This window comes from Leopardus geoffroyi, chromosome A3, assembly GCF_018350155.1.
Source record: "Leopardus geoffroyi isolate Oge1 chromosome A3, O.geoffroyi_Oge1_pat1.0, whole genome shotgun sequence".
Classification (NCBI taxonomy): Eukaryota; Metazoa; Chordata; class Mammalia; order Carnivora; family Felidae; genus Leopardus; species Leopardus geoffroyi.
This window is the reverse complement of record NC_059336.1, coordinates 18754653-18772474: the sequence shown is the minus strand read 5'-3', so window position 1 is coordinate 18772474 and position 17822 is coordinate 18754653. Positions and strand designations below refer to the sequence as shown.

The window sequence follows — 17822 nt, the reverse complement described above, 5'->3', positions numbered from 1 at the left end:
TGAACACCAGATGGCTTGGGTGTCTGGAAGCTTGACTGTCAGCTGGTAAGACCTGGTAAGACATGTTATGTGGGCTAAGTTATACAGGGGTCATCAAGTGTATTCCCCAGATGAGCCTATCCTCATGGAATGTCCGATGGGCATTTGGCCACGGGCAGGATCCAATGTGGATTCTATAAGACGCCAAGGAGGATGAGCACACGAAACCAACCACAAGCATCTGTACAATGTCATCTAGGTAGAACCAATGTTACCATCCAGCTAAAGAGGGCTAGTTCTATACAGGAGTGAGCCAGGTACGCATGTGTGGTTTAGGTCTAGTCCCCCAGCACTGGGTACGGAGGCTGGGTTTTCCCATCTTTATAGTGTGTCTGCTAGTCATTGTATGCCACAATGAGCCACTGTAGGCATTGCACACATGCCCTCAGCCCTGATTTTGACAGTGAGTTCACCTCAACTGGCAATCTGGGGGAATCTGAAAGGAGTGGGTGATGCATCATTGTAAGACTGCATGAGTGTGCTCAGGAAACACTTAGGAGTTACTAACTTATACCCTCCCAAACTGTTTCATAGAGCAGAGGAGCATTAGACATGGAAGTCACCTTAGACATCATCTGACTGGCCCTTGAACATTTCTAGTATAAGACTAAGATCAACTGATTAATCCACTACCCTAAGCCTTCATCAGGGACAAAAAAACTAATAGGTATGGTGCCAGCGTTAATTTGCCTTTCCTAAGAGAGAAAGGGTCTTGGCTCCACTTAGAGTCCTGTCTTCTTACACATTCTGAGGTTACCCTGCTAGCCACACCTTTGTAAGGAACTACACTTATCAGCAAAGTATAATGACCTTCTTTATCCCAAACTACCCTTTCCTTAAAGACCTTTTGTAGGACACTGATCTTGCCACACTAGGTCTCTTGTGTTTTGTTTTTGTTTGTTGTTAGCATTTGTCTGGGATATCTTGTTTTACTGCTTACAAGGCAACCTCATTCTATCTTCCACATTTTCTCCTCTTTCGTGTCCGTAATTTATCTCCCATGAACATGTTCTTCCAGCTCTGCATCCTTGGGCCAAAGGGCCTCTTCTTGCCCTCCTTTCCCAGAGGGCTTGTTTCTTTCTTGCGTGTGGGCATTACAAACCCAGTCCCTCTGGTTTGCTGTCCTATCAGTGAACTTCCAGCTCTGGCTTTAAGTAACCTCTTCATTCGGGGATTTTCTTTTATTTGTTTCATGTGTAGCTAGGTGGTTTCACACTGTTGTCAGAATCCACCCAGGCTTTCTTATGTCTGTGGTGTGTGTGCGCTGGGTTGGAGGAAGGATGGAAGGGAAGCGTGTGGCTGCCACAATGCTGGGACTTCAGGTTGTGAGGTCTTTCCACATCACGTTCTCTCCACCAAGGGTCGGGCAACATACCCTAAAACTACCGCCGCTAGGAGACACAGGGTCAATGGACTTTCCCACACACTGAGTTCAGATGCTCTGAATCTGCCTGTCTCCAACAACTTGTCTTCCTTTGAGTTCTTTCCAAAATCAGATTAAACCAAGTTTTGGATGTACTGTGGGTTCCTTGTGCTTAATCAAGAGGTCACTGCTTCTTCATCCCACTGCAGAGGTGAGTTCTGGCCCTGCACTGCCCCAACGAGGAGCCACATGTGGTTATTTAAATTTCAATTAATTACAATTACATAAAGTTAAAAATGTAGTTGCTCAGATGTACCAGTCACATTTCAAGTGCTCAAGAGTCACATGTGGCTGGTGGACCACACAGCGGACAGCACAGAGACAGGGCATTTCCACCATCACAGGCAGCTCTTGCCAACAGCACCGCTGCTCCCACCTAACCCAGCGGTTTGACAAACGGCTCTCAGCAGCCCTGACCTCCCACTGCAGCACCCAAATCCAAGCGTCGAGGGGATTCCTCATTAAAATATGTACAGGCATGGCTCTTAAGGAAGCGTGGCTGGTTGGCCTCCAGATTTGAGTCCTACTGATGAGGGCTGTGTGAGAAAGCGACTTTCCATGGGCAGAGCAGCGAGTGGCTGCACATAAGTGGCAGAGCAGCACTGAACATCTCCTACGCTGGCACGTACCGCCTGGCACTGCCCTAGGCAGTCCACATATAGTGTCTCAAAGAGTCTTCAAACAACCCTCCGAGCAGGCTGTTTCGATACTATCCTCGTGGTACAGGTGAAGAAACAGGTCAGAGAAATTTATGATTTGCTCAAGGTCCCACATTTAGTAAGTGGCAGAGCTGACAGTGAAAGCCAAGTATAACCAACTCTTCCCACTTTGAGTCCTGCTCTCCAGTTTAAGATTTCAGTTACTTCACTGGGCAGGGAAGGGGTCTACCAGCCACAATACAGTGACTATCACGTGGTGCTTCCATCATTCACCTTAACCGCTGGCTGAAGGCAAGGGTAGGTGCCTAGGACAGTTCCAGAAGTGAAGAAAGGGGCAATTATTTAGTTTTTTTCCAAGCTACTCAAATACTTCTCTCAGTCCCCTAGACTCTTAGTTACCGTATTTTTAAAAAACGATGTCCATGCCATCTTGTATTCTTAAATTTTTATACCAGTGGGGCAAAAAGATGCACTCCAGGAATATGTAGATTATCTAGACTGATCTTAGAATTCTACATACATACGAAAGGTTAAAACCTAACATTTTCCCATTTACTTATTCTTTTACTCAAGCAATGCTGCATGCCTACACGTGCCAGGCATTAGGCTAGACACTGGGACTCTAAGAGTGAAGGAGAATGAGGCAGTCCAAAGTCTGACAGTGTGGACAGGCTCTCTGTAACCACAGCAGCTCTCTGCGAAGCTCCTCACTGATATTATTAACGTTCGCCCTATTTTCATGACTCACACGTTCATCTGAGAGGACAGAGGAGAGGTGAGGCTTACTTTCTACCAGAGACGTGCAGCAGGCTATGGAGTTGCTCAGGAAAGGGAGAGCATGCACTGAAATACACACCGTGTTTGAACACGCCTATCAGAAGGGACTTATCGGCCTCAGCATCCCACCAATCCACTGGGATCTCCATGTAGTCGATGTCGGGCAGGGGTACGTCTAGCTCCCTGTGGAAGGAAGGGCATGGGCTCAGAGTTCCTTCAACACAGACAAAAAACAATGCAAGAGCTACTGGCTGAACCCTGATATTAAGCCACACCCCAGTCACATGCTGAGAGGCTGAAGTTACAAGGACTCAGAAGGCTGTGGGCTAAGGTTTCTTAAACCAGGACTTTATCACATTCACCCAGTGAGCTATTTCATACATGTACTTGATTTCTAGGCTCTACCTTAGACTGACACAGAACCCTGAAGCACCTCTTGGAGAACTCATCAGTAGGTCTAGGTTGGGGCTTGGGATCCTTATGTGTAATGCCCATCTTCAGTTGGGAACCACAGCAAAAGCCATCAATACATTGGTCAACTGAAGGTAGAACACTCTCCACTTGGCTGAACTCATACACAATCAAATGTTGGAAAGTGCCCAAATCATCCTGGTTCAACATGTGGAGATCTCAAGCACTGTTTGAGAACAAGACAGTCAGCACTGGTACATGCAGGGAAATAAAGACCGCCTGTTCAGAGGACAGGTCTCACAGTAGCTGGCCTCCTGGCACATAGGGAACTGACCCCGGGCTGGGTGCAAACACGGGCCTCCTGAAGCGCAAGTAGGTTTGTCCGTCTCCACGAACGGGACTGTATGGTAGCTCTTTAACACCAAGAGCCACGCTGACTTGTTTTACCTGGCAGGGGTGCCTTCAAACGCTTTATCAGCTGCCTCTCCCAGTATTTCAGCTTTTAGGTAGTACAGCATCCGGACTCGCAAAAGGACCCTGTGAAAGGTGAACACATCAATGCAAACGTATCAGAGCCCATGAGCTGCCTATAACCTGCCACCCCCAAGTGGACACATGGAAATTCCGGGCGCTCCCAAGTTATTATGATGTGAAGTAATATATGAGAAAGCACTAGAAAAGCAAAACCCAAGGTATTGATGGCAGATGCTACTGTGATTATCCCCACTTCACATGGAAAAATGTATCTCACCAGCCCTGTAATCACCCTGTAAGCCCTGGAGGGCAGCAGAAACACTGTTTCTCCAGATCCACAAGAGTACGCACCACCTCTACAGGGCCATAATGACCTCTAGGGCAGAGGTGCCTTCCAAGAGGCTGGTTACCAGTTTATTGATCTACTGAAGAGCAGGTCGTGTTGAATGGTGCTGTTTTCCGTTGCATTTGCATGTGTTAAAAATGGATATTTACAAGTCTTTTTCATGGCAATACTCCCAGACAGTAATCATGCCTTCTCTCCTGAGGTGCTCGGTTCCCTGGATTCTGCTCAGAGCATACTCAAGCTCCAAGGGAGGGCATGCGTCAAACATGTCCGAGACAAGGAAGTAAGCGTTTGTTGGGCAACTACTGTGTGCCCTGCACCATGCTGGGTACTATGAGGCACAGAGCAAAAGCAAGCCTGTTCTTGAGGAGCCCACAACAGTCTAACAGTGAAATGAGACCAACCACGAAAGAACTACAGCATGGAAGATGACCCTGGGAGTCGACGTATGCAAAACGGGGTGAAGGTGAGGGTAGGCACAGAGAAGCTGGCCCCATTCAGGGAGAGGCTTCATATTCACGGCTAAACTGCAAAGAAGTTTAGAAAAGTACTTGTAACTTGTACAATACCAGTCAAGACTAAAGGCTAGCTATTAAAAATAAAGGCCTACTTACACAGACAGGGACAGACCTCCATCTAAGTTATTTTAAAAAGAGAAACAGCGCAGAGCACAAATAGTATGTAAAATACACATTATTTTTGGGAGGATAAAAGGAGGATGTACATTCATCTAAGCTGGTCCATGCACAGAGTATCTCTGGAAGAACCTGGTTAGCAGTGGCTGCCTCTGGAGGGGGAAATGGGAATTGGAGGTGGGAGGAAAGGTTATTTTTGGCAATTTTTAAAAAACACATAAAGTGCCACTCTGGGCTCAAGTAGTAGGTGGCAACACACACAGAATTTTTAGAATGGAAAGAACCCTTATTTTTCTGGTATGCCATTCCTTACCTCAGCTGTCAGTCAACTCAAATAATTTCAAGGTTTAGTTTTTTTAAAGCTCAGATAATAAGAGCTCTAAGAATTTACAACAGTCGTTGATCGTTCTACCTTGCTGACAGTGCCTGCTGGCCTCCTCAGTAAGAACTTCAGTGAGGAGGTCTTAGGTATGGGAATCCCAGCCTGCTTACATCTAGCCCAATCAGAGGAAGGTTTTCCTGATGATGAAAGATAGAGTGGTCTCTACTTCTTTAAACCGAAATGTGTTGACACTTGGTAGCATCTATGGCATGAGAGAATAGAATTTTAAGTGAACAGTATTCACTTATTCTCCAAATGAGAAAGAAATCAATTCAGAGGACAGATGGGCAGCTCCTCCCCGAGTGAGAGGATAACCCCAGTTGGCATCTAAACTCAAAGGGAAGGAGGACTGGGGCACGTTTGTAACACCCTTACTTCAGCCAGACAAAACCCACCAGTATTTCGGTGGCATTACTGCTCTTTCCTTCATCTCTTTCTTTAAAATAAAACACAACACCACATTTTGTTGATATGAAATACACTTCCAGGAAGTGCACCTTAGATAAACATACAGCTTGATGAATTTCCAAACTGAACACACATGTGAATCCAGGACCCAGATTAGGAAGCAGAGCATGTCACCAGGACTCCCCTGACTTCTCATAGCCTGGATCTGAAACAGTTGTTATTTAACTTTTTAAAGTTCTTTTGCTGACAATTTCCTGTCCCTAAATACTATACCACTACTACTACTGAACAATGCTTTGAGTACTTATCACATGGCAGCATGTATTAGCTCACTTAATCCAAACAACAATGCTAAGAGATGGAAACTATTATTACCCTCATTTTCTAGATGGAAACTATTATTATCCTCATTTTCTAGATGAAAGAAAGAAGGCAGAAGGCACAAAGAGGTTAATAATTCACCTGCTCATAAATCCAGGCAGTCCTGACCCCAGACCCTGTCTCAACCTTTATCTGGTATGAGGGTGGCAATAAATTTGCTAACAGAGCCTACAATTCTAGAAGCTCCCAGTCCACTTTTGCTGAAAGAATTCTGCCTGTTCTCCAACGTACCTCAGGGCAAACCAGGACCCAAGATCAAAGGGTGGAAGTTTCTTTTTTTTTTTTTTTTTTAATTTTTTTTTCAACGTTTATTTATTTTTGGGACAGAGAGAGACAGAGCATGAATGGGGGAGGGGCAGAGAGAGAGGGAGACACAGAATCGGAAACAGGCTCCAGGCTCTGAGCCATCAGCCCAGAGCCTGATGCGGGGCTCGAACTCACGGACCGCGAGATCGTGACCTGGCTGAAGTCGGACGCTCAACCGACTGCGCCACCCAGGCGCCCCATAGGGTGGAAGTTTCAAGGAAGCAGACTTCAGATTCAATACATAGAAGAGGGATTAATTAGAATCTGGTAATTAAATGAGCCTTGCAGAGAAATGGTAAGCTCCCATCGCTAGGAAGGCTCGAGCACAAGCTGCAGACTCCCTGGCAGGGTCCTGCCCGCAGAACTCCCATGCTGAGTGCGAGAGCTGCAAGGTCCCTGCTGGCTCTTGCTGAGCCAGGACTAAAGAGGACAGTTGTCTCCTTCGGATTCAGAATAATAAACAATAGTCAGCATCTCTGAACTCAGGTAAATGCTTTACTGCATTCTTTTCTCTTTTTTTTTTAAAGATTTTATTTTTTTAACGGTAATCTACATCCAATGTGGGGCTCTAACTCACAACCCCGAGAACAAGAATCGCACACTCCACCGACTGGGCCAGCCAGGGGCCCCTATTGCATGTGTTCTTTGATTCCCAGCATCAGGCACACATTCAGGAAAAGTCTTGGGGATGGCGGTTAGAAATGTTAAGGAATTCCTCAAAGGTCCAAACTGGTTCTGTTCATCAGCTGTGATCATCTCTGCAGGTATCAAGGGAAGTTCTATGCCAACTTCTCCAGCTCAGCCTGTTTTCAGTGCCCCACACCCACATGTGCAGTAAGGAATGGAAGAGCCACACACTGCCGCTGTCACTTAGCAGGGTACAACCTGAGTCCTTCACCTTGCACCTCACTGTTCAGTGAATGTAAGGATTCTGATTCTGTCCCAGCTACAAGTACTGTTATTCTCCTAGCCGGTAAGACTCACAGTCATGAGTTAGCTGCTTTCTATATTCCTCATCACATATTACGGGTTATTCCCTAGTTGTGTCATAGTCGACCCTTTCTCCCCAATTCTACAGTTGGCACCTTTCTCTAGATCCTTATGATCCATACTTACATTACGACAGAACTCTCCTAGATGGCCACTTAGCTCTCGGTTTACCCAGTCCATCTCACTGTTGCCAGATAAAGTTTTCTCCCCAAACATCATTTTTTTACTACATGTCTCACTTATTAAAGAAGCATGGCTGCTTAATCTACAAGAGAATCCTCAGCCTGCAGTACAAGATCTCCTAGGAGTCCTCTTAGCTAGGCAGCCTCCTCTCTCTCCCCTACAGGGTGACTCTGAGTCAGTCCCATGGCACATGCTACCAGGTCCTCTCCCAGGCAGGTTCTACCATTAACAGCACGCGCCCTTTAATTCTCAGCTTGAGAACTACTGTCCCAAAGAGCCTGTCCTTCTGTGCACGGTTTTTATTACTGTTTTGGGCACGAGACCTATCTTCAAAGATTTGGAAAGATGAAGGGAAAAGGATCAGACTTCATCTGTAAATGGTAAAGAACACAACCTGACAACTACCGCAGGACCATTAGGTTGATGCCACAGGGAAGACACACTAATTTGTAAGTTGACAAACGCTTACTTCTCACTTAACTTAGAAGGTCGTACCCAGAGGTGCGGCAGCAGAGACCTTCTCACTGCCGAGCAGGAGTGCTGGGGAGACATGCCTGCAAGGCCTACGAAGCTGGGCTAGGTGGTTTCCAAGGGTCCTTTTCGTCCTGATAGATACTCCGTACGGTGATGCAAATATCCACGTGCAACTCGTCACTGTTTGGTGGCTGAGTGCCCTCTAACTCCCCAAACTAAACTTCACAAGAGCAGTTTCATTTTCCATCACTCTTTCCTTTGCCCTGCCATCCACCCTGCACGGTGTTGGCCCAGGGATATAAAGGGTAATATCTCAAATGCAAGTCTGTCAAATGCCTGGAGGCCATGAATGGCAACAGCAAATCAGAAGAGGAAGCAACCTGGCATGGGGGAGTGGGGCTGAGAGTAGTGGCCACTAAGGCCAGTCTTCTGCTCTTGCTAATGTGACCTCAGGGGCAGAAGGAGAGAAAGGGAAAGGAGAGGAAGCAGTAAAATCACAATGTCCTAACTGGATTTTGACAGTCAGGTCAGAAGTCCCCTCAGGGGTATAAGGGGCAATGGTAGAGAGTCCAGGTTCTGGGGGAGAGGAGATGTTGCCAAAGGAGGGAGACAGGCTTTATGTGAAGGGATCCCAACCAGTTTAGACCACATACCCTGCCTTTTCAGACCCTGCATGGTGGTACAGGAGCATCAGGTGGTCCCCCACAGCCCTGAGGGGATCCCAGGAGCCTGAACGGTCTGAATGGAACTGCCGTGAAGGATGGGGAGGGGCACACTCACTTGTTGCAGTGCTGTTTGAGGTGTTTCTTATAGCCGTCATCATGCAAGACCACCTCGGGGTTGCAGGTGGCCAGCCAGTCTGCATTCTTCAACTCAGGGAGCAGCAGCTGGTTCTTCGTCTTCTTCCCCTTCCTCCCTCTGGGGACTGGAGCAGACAACCCTGAAACAGAAAGGAAGGCCCATGAGCCTAGGCAACTTTAAACATGGGGGCAGAACAGAGTTGGGCTTAGGGTTGCAAGGAGGCAGCCAGGCTGTGCATGGCGGCCCTACGTGACAGACCCCCCTCCTCGGCCCACCAAGTAGTGCTAGTGGTGAGGAGATCTGCCTGGCCTCCAGCTCAGTAAACTCCAGGAATGTTCAGTCAGGCGGTAAGAATTTCCTGAGCATCCCATGCAGACTAAGAACATCACCTGCACCCCTCGGGAACTCACAACCCGGCCAGGGAAAAAGGGATGCTCGGTCCGAAACGTGAACGTGAGCAGTGGCCAAGCACAGGGAAGGAGAAGCACAGCACAAGAAAAGGCAGAGACAGGTAGAACTGGGGCACAACAGTGACAAGCCAGAGAAAAACCAGAGCACATGGCGTGACCCCAGTTCCGTGCGGGAACCCTCGGGATGCTCTGGTCAGCACACAGGACTGGCATGCGGGCCCAACTGTACTCCCGCAAAATACTACAGGCAGCACTGGATCATTCTGAGGGAGAACTGAAGGAAACCTCTTGCTCTCCCACAGCTAACATTCTCAGATAACATCTGAGGAAGAGAAGCCTCCCAAAGCACAGCAACCTGGGCAATGCAGAAGGACGGGAGCACACAGGAGCTGCCGCTTCTCAGGCCAGCCCTGCTGCCGCTCACCTGAGTGGTTCTGGAGGGTCTGGGCCTGCCCGTCTTTGGTAGGTGTGATCAGTTCCCAAATGAAGCTCTTGATCTTCTCGTCCCCCTTGTAATGCTTGACACAGTAGACCAGCAGGGCCCGGCAAATCATCTCCATGTCCTTCTCATTCAGATGCCACTTGAACCGCCCGTGGGTCAGGATGTCCTTCCACCGGCCCCAGCTGGGAGTGGAAACACAGAAGGGCGTTGGAGGGAGGAAGGGCCACGTGTGCCCTCAACACCGCAGGACAAACAGGTGCCAGGAGTGCTTCTCATCGTCTGCTGAGTCTGCTAGTCACCCTGAGGGCTTTGCCCTGAAAGGCCTTCAAGGACCACATGCTGTATCACACTGAGGGTCACTGAGGTGACCTGGACCCTGAGAGCTTCATATGGCCACTTGAATGTTAACAAGGGAGGGACAAAACTATTTGGAGAGGGGAATAAATTTGGGATTAAGACAGTCCAGCTGCAGTATTCAAAAGCAATGGTGAGCTCCCAGAAACTAAACCTCGTACTTCAACTAGAACCAGAGCCCTGCACGAATCATGCCCTAACCGCAACATCTGCTGTGCTGACTCCATATATATCCTCGGTGGGGGGAAAGCAGGAAATCAGTACCAGGCAACAAATTAGTAACAGAGATTTGCCGTGACAAGCACATGAGAAAATCATGGCGCGTCTACAATATGGCAGCAGAGCGTACAACAACCGAGGGGGCGGGGGGGGGGGGGGGGGGGGCATGGGCGAAAAGCACGGTTCTCTCCTGCTCTAACGGGTCCTCCGTCAGCCCGGAGCGCTAGAGGTGACTAGAGACACAAACTGGACAAATCTCAGGGGCTGGAAAACAGCAACACACAGTCCAGGCCAATACCCACCCAAAGATGAGCAGGTTCTTCTCTACCCGGAAACACTCGGCTCGGAGGTAGCGCCTGGTTTTGTCATTGAGGCGTCTGGACCTCGTGGGCCTTTCGTCTGAGTCGCTGTCTAGCTCCGAGAACTCCATGAGCTCATCCTCCTCAAAGGAGTTGTAGTGTTTGGTCTGCTTTCTCACTCGAGGCCGGTCGATCACTAAGCTCTCCTAGAAACAGAGAGGAACAGTTGGGGAGAGGACCCTTCTTCGTTCTTCCCCCATCATGATGCATACACACACCCTGTCGCTGGTCCTGGGTCCCGAGGACACATCCGGCAGAGAACCACACCCCAGCCTCGTCCTCCAGCAGGTAAGGCTCTTCCCAGCACACCTGCCGTGTCCACGACAAGCAGAGGGGATTCTCTGAGACTCGCTGGAGTTGGAGTGTTCCCCAAGCCCCCGGCGCCGGCCGCCACCATCTGCTGTTTCTGTAGTCTTTCTAACAGTGCAGGCGGATGGCAGGCAAGGCCCCCCAGCACCCAGAGTGGCGGCTGCTCTTGCCAAGAAAGGCAAGAGTGGGGCACCCCAGCTGTTCTGCCCAGCATGCAGAGGCAGCCTGCGCTCCGGAGACAGGATGAGTCGGACAGTTCCATCTGCTCGGCGACTTTCTCAAGATGCATACATTTCTTGCCACTTCATTCTCTGCCTTCCATGGGCGATAACTCCTAACCTTTTGTCTTTCACTGAAGACATAATCTCCAGCCCAGGATCTTCAACTCCTTCTGGCAGCTCCCCTACCAGAACCACCACCTCTTTTCCAGTCCCCGCCATTCCTGCTCCTTACCCCTTCACCCCCACACCTCTTCCTAAAGCTTGGCTAAGCTCTGTGTAGCCCAGATACACTGGGGCATCACTCCTGCTTCAGTCACCTTGCTTTCCGCCTTCCATGCTCCAGCTGCTTCTAAACATCTCTACGACAAGAGTTTTTTCCTCTCCGCCCTCACCCGCCATCCTGTGCACAGAGTAACTTCTGGATTGTCACCTTATAAAACAGGTTTTACTAAACAGGTTACTCAAGGGACTTCAGACTCTTCCTACTAAAGAAAACAGGTTGGACTGAGAAAGCTCTGGGGATGGGACAGAAGAGTTAAGGCTGGGTGTGAGTTACTGCATCAGCTAGATAGGAGCAGGGACTGTCTCCTGAGCTTGTGGGTTCACGAGAGTTCAACATTCACCCAAGAAGACCAGTAGAAAGTGATGTGCGGGCACTCTGGAGTGAGGTGACAGGGCCAGAGATGGAGGGAAGGGAGATGAACATTTCAGGGGTGCCTCCCAACAGGTGAGGCAGGTGTATTCACAAACCTTATCTCCCAACTCTGCAAAGGGGCATCACCACCTCTTTTTGTCACATGTCTTGCTCACTTGTCTCAGTGGGGTCAACTGCCTTGCCCAGAAGAGGCATGCAGTCAGGGGCAGACTGACATCGGACTCCAGTTTCATTCCACAGCTATTCTCTTTCTCATGTTCAGAAGTTAGAAAATTTAAGGTACAGAGAGAATGGAGGAGTGACCAACAAACCCCTTCATCCTGCTTAGCCTCCCCTGGAGTATCTGTCAGAGGTAAAGTTTCTTTCACAGGAAGTGTTGAGGCAGAGGTAAAATAGTCCCTCTAGTCCCTTGCCAAGATGGGATGCTGGCCTGGGTCTGAGGGCTGAACTTGACCTGTGTGGCCAGTTCCAGTTCTAATTGCCTTTGTTGCATTTCCCAGGTGCCCAACAGACTGTAGGTCCCAAGAAGTCATTTTAAAATTGTAACAGTGAGGGGCGTCTGGGTGGCTCAGTCAGTTGAGTGTCCAACTTCAGCTCAGGTCATGATCTCGCAGTTTGTGAGTTTGAGCCCCACATTGGGCTCTGGGCTGACAGCTCAGAGCCTGGAGCCTGCTTCGGATTCTGTGTCTCTCCCTCTCTCTGCCCCTCCCATGCTCAGGCTGTTTCTCTGTCTCTCAATAACAAATAAACCTTAAAAAAAAAAAATTGTAACAGTGAACATTTATCAAGCTCTATGTGTCAAGCATGCTTTAAGTGTGTTACATATAGGATCTCACTTAAGAACTAAGGCTCAGGAGTGAATAATGACTTGAGCCATGTGGGAATTTATGGTCCTACAAGCCACAGCAAAATGTACAATGGAAGAGAACATTCTCAGTACTGTACCTTTTCATTCTTTGCTTCGGTGTCCAATTCAGCTATTTTAGCCCATTTCTGCCAAAAGTTTGGGTCATCTAAGGAAATATCTGTCCTGTTTCCTGAAGCCACAAAGCTAGCCTGTGAAGATAACAGAAGTCAATAAACTGCTCTTGAACACAGTACAAGCTGATAATACCACCTGCATTATTTCAAATTTACCAGAATCCCAAGTATGTTCTCCAATTGCATTTGAAGCCAAAACCCCTAAAAGAGCCTCCCAAATGAATGTGAAAATCTTAAGGCTGTTCTTTTTTTATTTTAAAGATTGGGTAAGGATATTACAATTTCCACCTCCAGGATCATTTTTTGGAACTTAAACTTGGAAGCAGGAAGAATGCCCTGGAACACAATGGCAATGTGTTACTTGGTGTCTAGCTCCCTGCAAAAGGGTTGCTTTGTGAGACTTCCCTTAGATGCCAATTTTTCTCTCAGTTCACCACTTTCCAAATGTCTGCTTTGGGAAACGCACCGGGGTTGGGCAGTATGAGGTATACTGAGATGACCAGGCACTTATAAAGCACAAAATGTCCTACTGAGGAAGTCCTACATAAGCCACCAAACAGGAGACTCAAACAGGCCACAAAGCTCCCAGAGCCCATGGCCGGAGACACCTGAAAGTGACTTGGTAAGTGGCCTCATCAGTCAAATTTGAAATCCAGTGAGGTGAAGAGCAGGGGAAAGAGGCACCTAGAGTAGCAGCTGGGAATCTAGACTAACATCTTTTCTCATGGAACGAGCAAAAACCCTTGCTTCAGTTTGAGGAACGGAGGGTTCAGTGGAATTTCAGTGCGTGGACAGTGATCACGGGGTGCTCTACAAGGAAATCCAGATGACCATTCAAAGGTTTTGGAGCAGTCTTTGCAAACAGTGAACGGTGCAAACTGTAAACCGAAGTGTCTGTCCTGTCTGCTGGAGATCAGCTCCCACTGGTCAGAGTGGGGTTTTCTTTCTATAGCTTCTGACTCATTACTCAGAAACCCTCTAAAGAGTCTGTATTTTCTGTCTCACACAAAACCCACGTGTAGACAGATAATCTCAACAGTTTGCGTATTGAAAAAACAAAGCCTGGCTGGTGAAGGTCAAAGAACAGTGTTTTCTTTTTGCTCCCATTCCGACACGGACTCTGGAGAAAGGTCCCATACCTTGGCAAAAGTAGATCCTTTCCCTTCAGACTGGATGGTGATGGTGTGGGTTCTCCTCTGCAGAATCTGGTCTATGTCTTCTTCACAGAATTTGGAGCCTTCATCTTCCTCGTCCATCAGGGCTCCATAAGCCCCTTTCCGGAGCAAGTCCTCTACTTCCATTTTTGAGAGCTGTTGTACCTGGACAGGTCACCAAAGGCTACTCACAATGTGGAAAATGCACAGGAGAAAAACAGCCTAAAATCTGGACTTCATGATCCACTTCCTCCACTAACTGCACATGTCGGAAGACTAAAGATACGGGCCACAAGTTTTAGAAAATTAGAGCCCAGATAAAGATACTCAAGAAAACTATGGGGAGGTCAGACAGATAATCCTCTATAGGGAGCTCTGGAATCAAAGCCAGCACATGACCCAATGGCCCTAACATTCCTCAGGACATTGATTATTATCATATGTCACAAGCTATTGAAATTATGCACCACTGAAGAAGGTATGTTTAATGCTTTAGTTTGAGTCTGTATCTTTAAAAACCTCCAGATGTACTAAACAAGCTACAGAATGATGATTTATTCATTATTAAATAAATACATGAGTATTGGAAATGATGTCATTTCTCAACTAAAGAAAGGGTCCTGTGCCAAGTGTGATCTTCTCAATTGCTTGTTGAAAACAGGAAATAGGAGTTCAAAACACCCTTTCCTGGTTCTAATTAAGAATCTGGTTCTCTCTCTACCAATCACAAGAGGGAGTTCCAGGACTCCCAGCACTGGTGAGCTGAAGTATTATACTTAGCAACACATGCATAGCTAAGAGGATACAGAACATCTGGACTGAAGACAACTCATTGGAAGGTTTTAATTCTCAACCTTTGATGCCCTGAGTCCAGAGATTAAGGAGATACTCTGTTTTGTTGGCCTATAACTTAATACAATTTAAGAATCTTAGCTGCATTTTTTATCCCTGTGTAGGGGGGGAAAAGATTTTATTAACTGCCATATTGCAAGCTGCTAACTTACTCATTTTTTTTTTCACTGACCATCATGCATTGAATATCTTTAATATGCCAAGTACTGTTAGGGGCCATGGGTGATACAGATAAAATAGGTTTCATTATACCTTCAGGAAGCTCAAAGTCTGGAGTGTGAGATAAGACATGGTGATAATAGATATTCAGAGTGTTAAACGTTAAGATCTACGGACTTCTAATGGGCACTGTTAAAAATTCTGCTTACCGAAACGTTACTGCATGCTGGGCAATCCTACCACACCACTGCGCCTATAGATTTCCTTTATCCATCTGTAAAAGCAGAGACCTGACCCTGAATTATCCTCTGCTGTGGGGAAAGACTCAACAAAGATGTGCAACTGGATTTAATTTAGTGAAAGTGAATCTTAAAACAGCTGTAAGAAGGGAGACCCCAGAGGGGCCCGGGCTGTGTGGCGAGTGTCCTGGGGGGGCTCTGAGCAGGTCCCGTCATACTCACCCCATTGGTGCTGCCCTTTCGGTTTATGTCCTGAAGAACAGCCTTGTCCAGGCCCAGCTTTAGGCTGGCTTTGTCAAACATTTCCCGCTCATAGGAGTTCCGAGTAATGAGACGATACACCTTCACGGCTTTGCTCTGGCCTATCCGGTGACATCGGGCCTGAGCCTGGGAAGGAAGGAAGGTCATACATATCCCGTCGCCAGATATAATGGCAACAGCCCAAGGAACAGGGAAATGCTTAAATGCCATGTGGCGTGAGTGGCCAGCTCTCACAGTTATGAGTCACGGGACCAATTCTGGAAGAAAATTCACCCAGATGTCGGCTGCCCCTCCAAACTCACTCATTTCTTCACGCATTATTTATTGAGTGACTACCACATGCTGGGATAAAGTGATGAGAAGGACATGACTTCCTACACTCCCCAGCTTGCAGGCTGAGTGCAGCTACTCATTCCCAGGATGCTGTCCTGCTTTCTGGGCAAATGCCTCAGAGCTGGCAACACCAGTTTTTTAACTTTTTCATCTTACTAGAAAGAAATTTTCACACAAAGACCAAAGTAGAGAAAAAGCAGAATGACCTCTTATGGATGATCCATTTTTTTTTTTTCAATCTCTACTATGTTCCCACCCTCCAAGACTATTATGAAGCAAATCCTAGGCATCCTATGGTTTCATACTTATGTATTTAAAAAAAATTTTTTTTTACATTTATTTATTTTTGAGAGACAGAGAGAGACAGAATGCGAGCAGGGGAGGGGCAGAGCGAGAGAGGGAGACGCAGAATCCGAAGCAGGCTCCAGGCTCTAAGCAAGCTGTCAGCACAGAGCCCGATGCGGGGCTCAAACCCATGAACCATGAGATCATGACCTAAGCCAAAGTTGGACGCTTAACTGACTGAGCCACCCAGGCGCTCCCATACTTACGTATTTCAATATATAATTCTTTTTTTTAATCAGTGCTGATTTTTTTAAAGTTTATTTTGTTTTTAGTATTTAAGTTTATTATTTATTTATTTATTTATTTAAAGTTTATTTATTATTTTGAGAGATAGATAGATGGATAGAGAGCGAGCAGGGGAGGGGCAGAGAGAGAGGGGGAAAGAGAGAGAATCCCAAGCAGGCTCCACACTGTCAGTGCAGAGCCTGACGTGGGGCTTGAGCTCACAAGCCGCGAGATCACGACCTGTGTGGAAATCAAGAGTCGGACGCTTAACTGACTGTACCACCCAGACGCCCCTCAATATATAATTCTAAAGATAAGGACTCTTGTAAAATAATGCTGTTGCCACACCTCAAAACATGAACATTGGTACTAACAATCTCATCAACGTCCCAATTTCCCTGCTTATCTCATGTGTATTAATAAGTCCACTTATTTGGATCAGGATGCAAATAGGGTCCATAAGTTGTACCGGACTAATAGAGCTCAAGTCTCTCTCATTCTGTAGATATCCCTTGCCTTTGACCTCTCCTTTTTCAAATGCAGGTTTTTTTGTTGGAGAGACCAGGTGTCTGTCCTCTAGCTTCTCAGGGCTCACATATTGCCACCTGTATTCTGGCTGTGGTGTTAAACAAGTTCCTCTGGTCCCTGCATCTCCTCTAAGTAGGTCATTGTTTCTAGACCTATTCAGTGGGCAAAAACAGAAGTGTTTGGGTGTGTATAGTGTATACAATTATGTGAATATACAAGACAAAATATGTCATGAGATCAACTTAATTCAAATTTATAACTATGGGACTTTAACTTCACCAACCACACATATGTATCTCTTTTTTAACCATGTCAAAAAGCTCAATTCTCGGGGCGCCTGGGTGGCGCAGTCGGTTAAGCGTCCGACTTTAGCCAGGTCACGATCTCGCGGTCCGTGAGTTCGAGCCCCGCGTCAGGCTCTGGGCTGATGGCTCATGATGGCTCAGAGCCTGGAGCCTGTTTCCGATTCTGTGTCTCCCTCTCTCTCTCTCTGACCCTCCCCCGTTCATGCTCTGTCTCTCTCTGTCCCAAAAATAAATAAACGTTGAAAAAAAAAATTAAAAAAAAAAAAAAGCTCAATTCTCAACCACACGAATATCATTATTCATTTGATTTATCCCACAATGTATATAAGAGTCTCAGAAAAACTGTACCATCAGGAACTCCCCAAAACACAATTACTGAGAACAATGCAAGATCTTTGTTTTCCTCCTCTCAGGGCTATATCCCACTAAGTATGCACGCTCCACTTACAATGTTTTAAGTACTACCAGCAGGTAGGTTTCTTTTTCTTTCCCAGTGGTAGGGTCAGCAATTCTGAAACTACTTTCTGTGTAATATAGGATTGAGGAAAGGGGTAAATATAACAGGGGTCAAGGCTTTCATTGTTGAAGAAGGACGTTACAAATATGGAAAGAAAAAAAAGTAGAACAGCCGTATGGTGGTGTTTCTATGGAAATAGGTACGGACATGTGTGTGTTTACACGTTATTACACATGTGTATATATACACGTACATATGAATGTATGTTATGTACCTGTGTATTTATATTCTCTGTGTGTATGTACTCTAGCTATATCCACTGAAT

General features: G+C 46.9%; 1 protein-coding gene across 6 annotated transcripts in view; it reads right to left on the bottom strand.

The window, feature by feature from the left end:
• Window positions 1-17822, bottom strand: part of CHD6 (chromodomain helicase DNA binding protein 6) — a 205532-nt gene that overhangs the window by 42439 nt on the left and 145271 nt on the right. For all 6 annotated transcript variants that reach the window (XM_045444577.1, XM_045444581.1, XM_045444580.1 and 3 more), the window contains 8 exons: window positions 15266-15430; window positions 13779-13958; window positions 12604-12714; window positions 10417-10619; window positions 9524-9723; window positions 8669-8828; window positions 3757-3846; window positions 2978-3081 (listed from right to left, as the gene is read on the bottom strand). In XM_045444577.1, coding sequence (XP_045300533.1) covers window positions 2978-3081; window positions 3757-3846; window positions 8669-8828; window positions 9524-9723; window positions 10417-10619; window positions 12604-12714; window positions 13779-13958; window positions 15266-15430 — 1213 coding nt within the window. The remainder of the gene's footprint in view (window positions 1-2977; window positions 3082-3756; window positions 3847-8668; window positions 8829-9523; window positions 9724-10416; window positions 10620-12603; window positions 12715-13778; window positions 13959-15265; window positions 15431-17822) is intronic.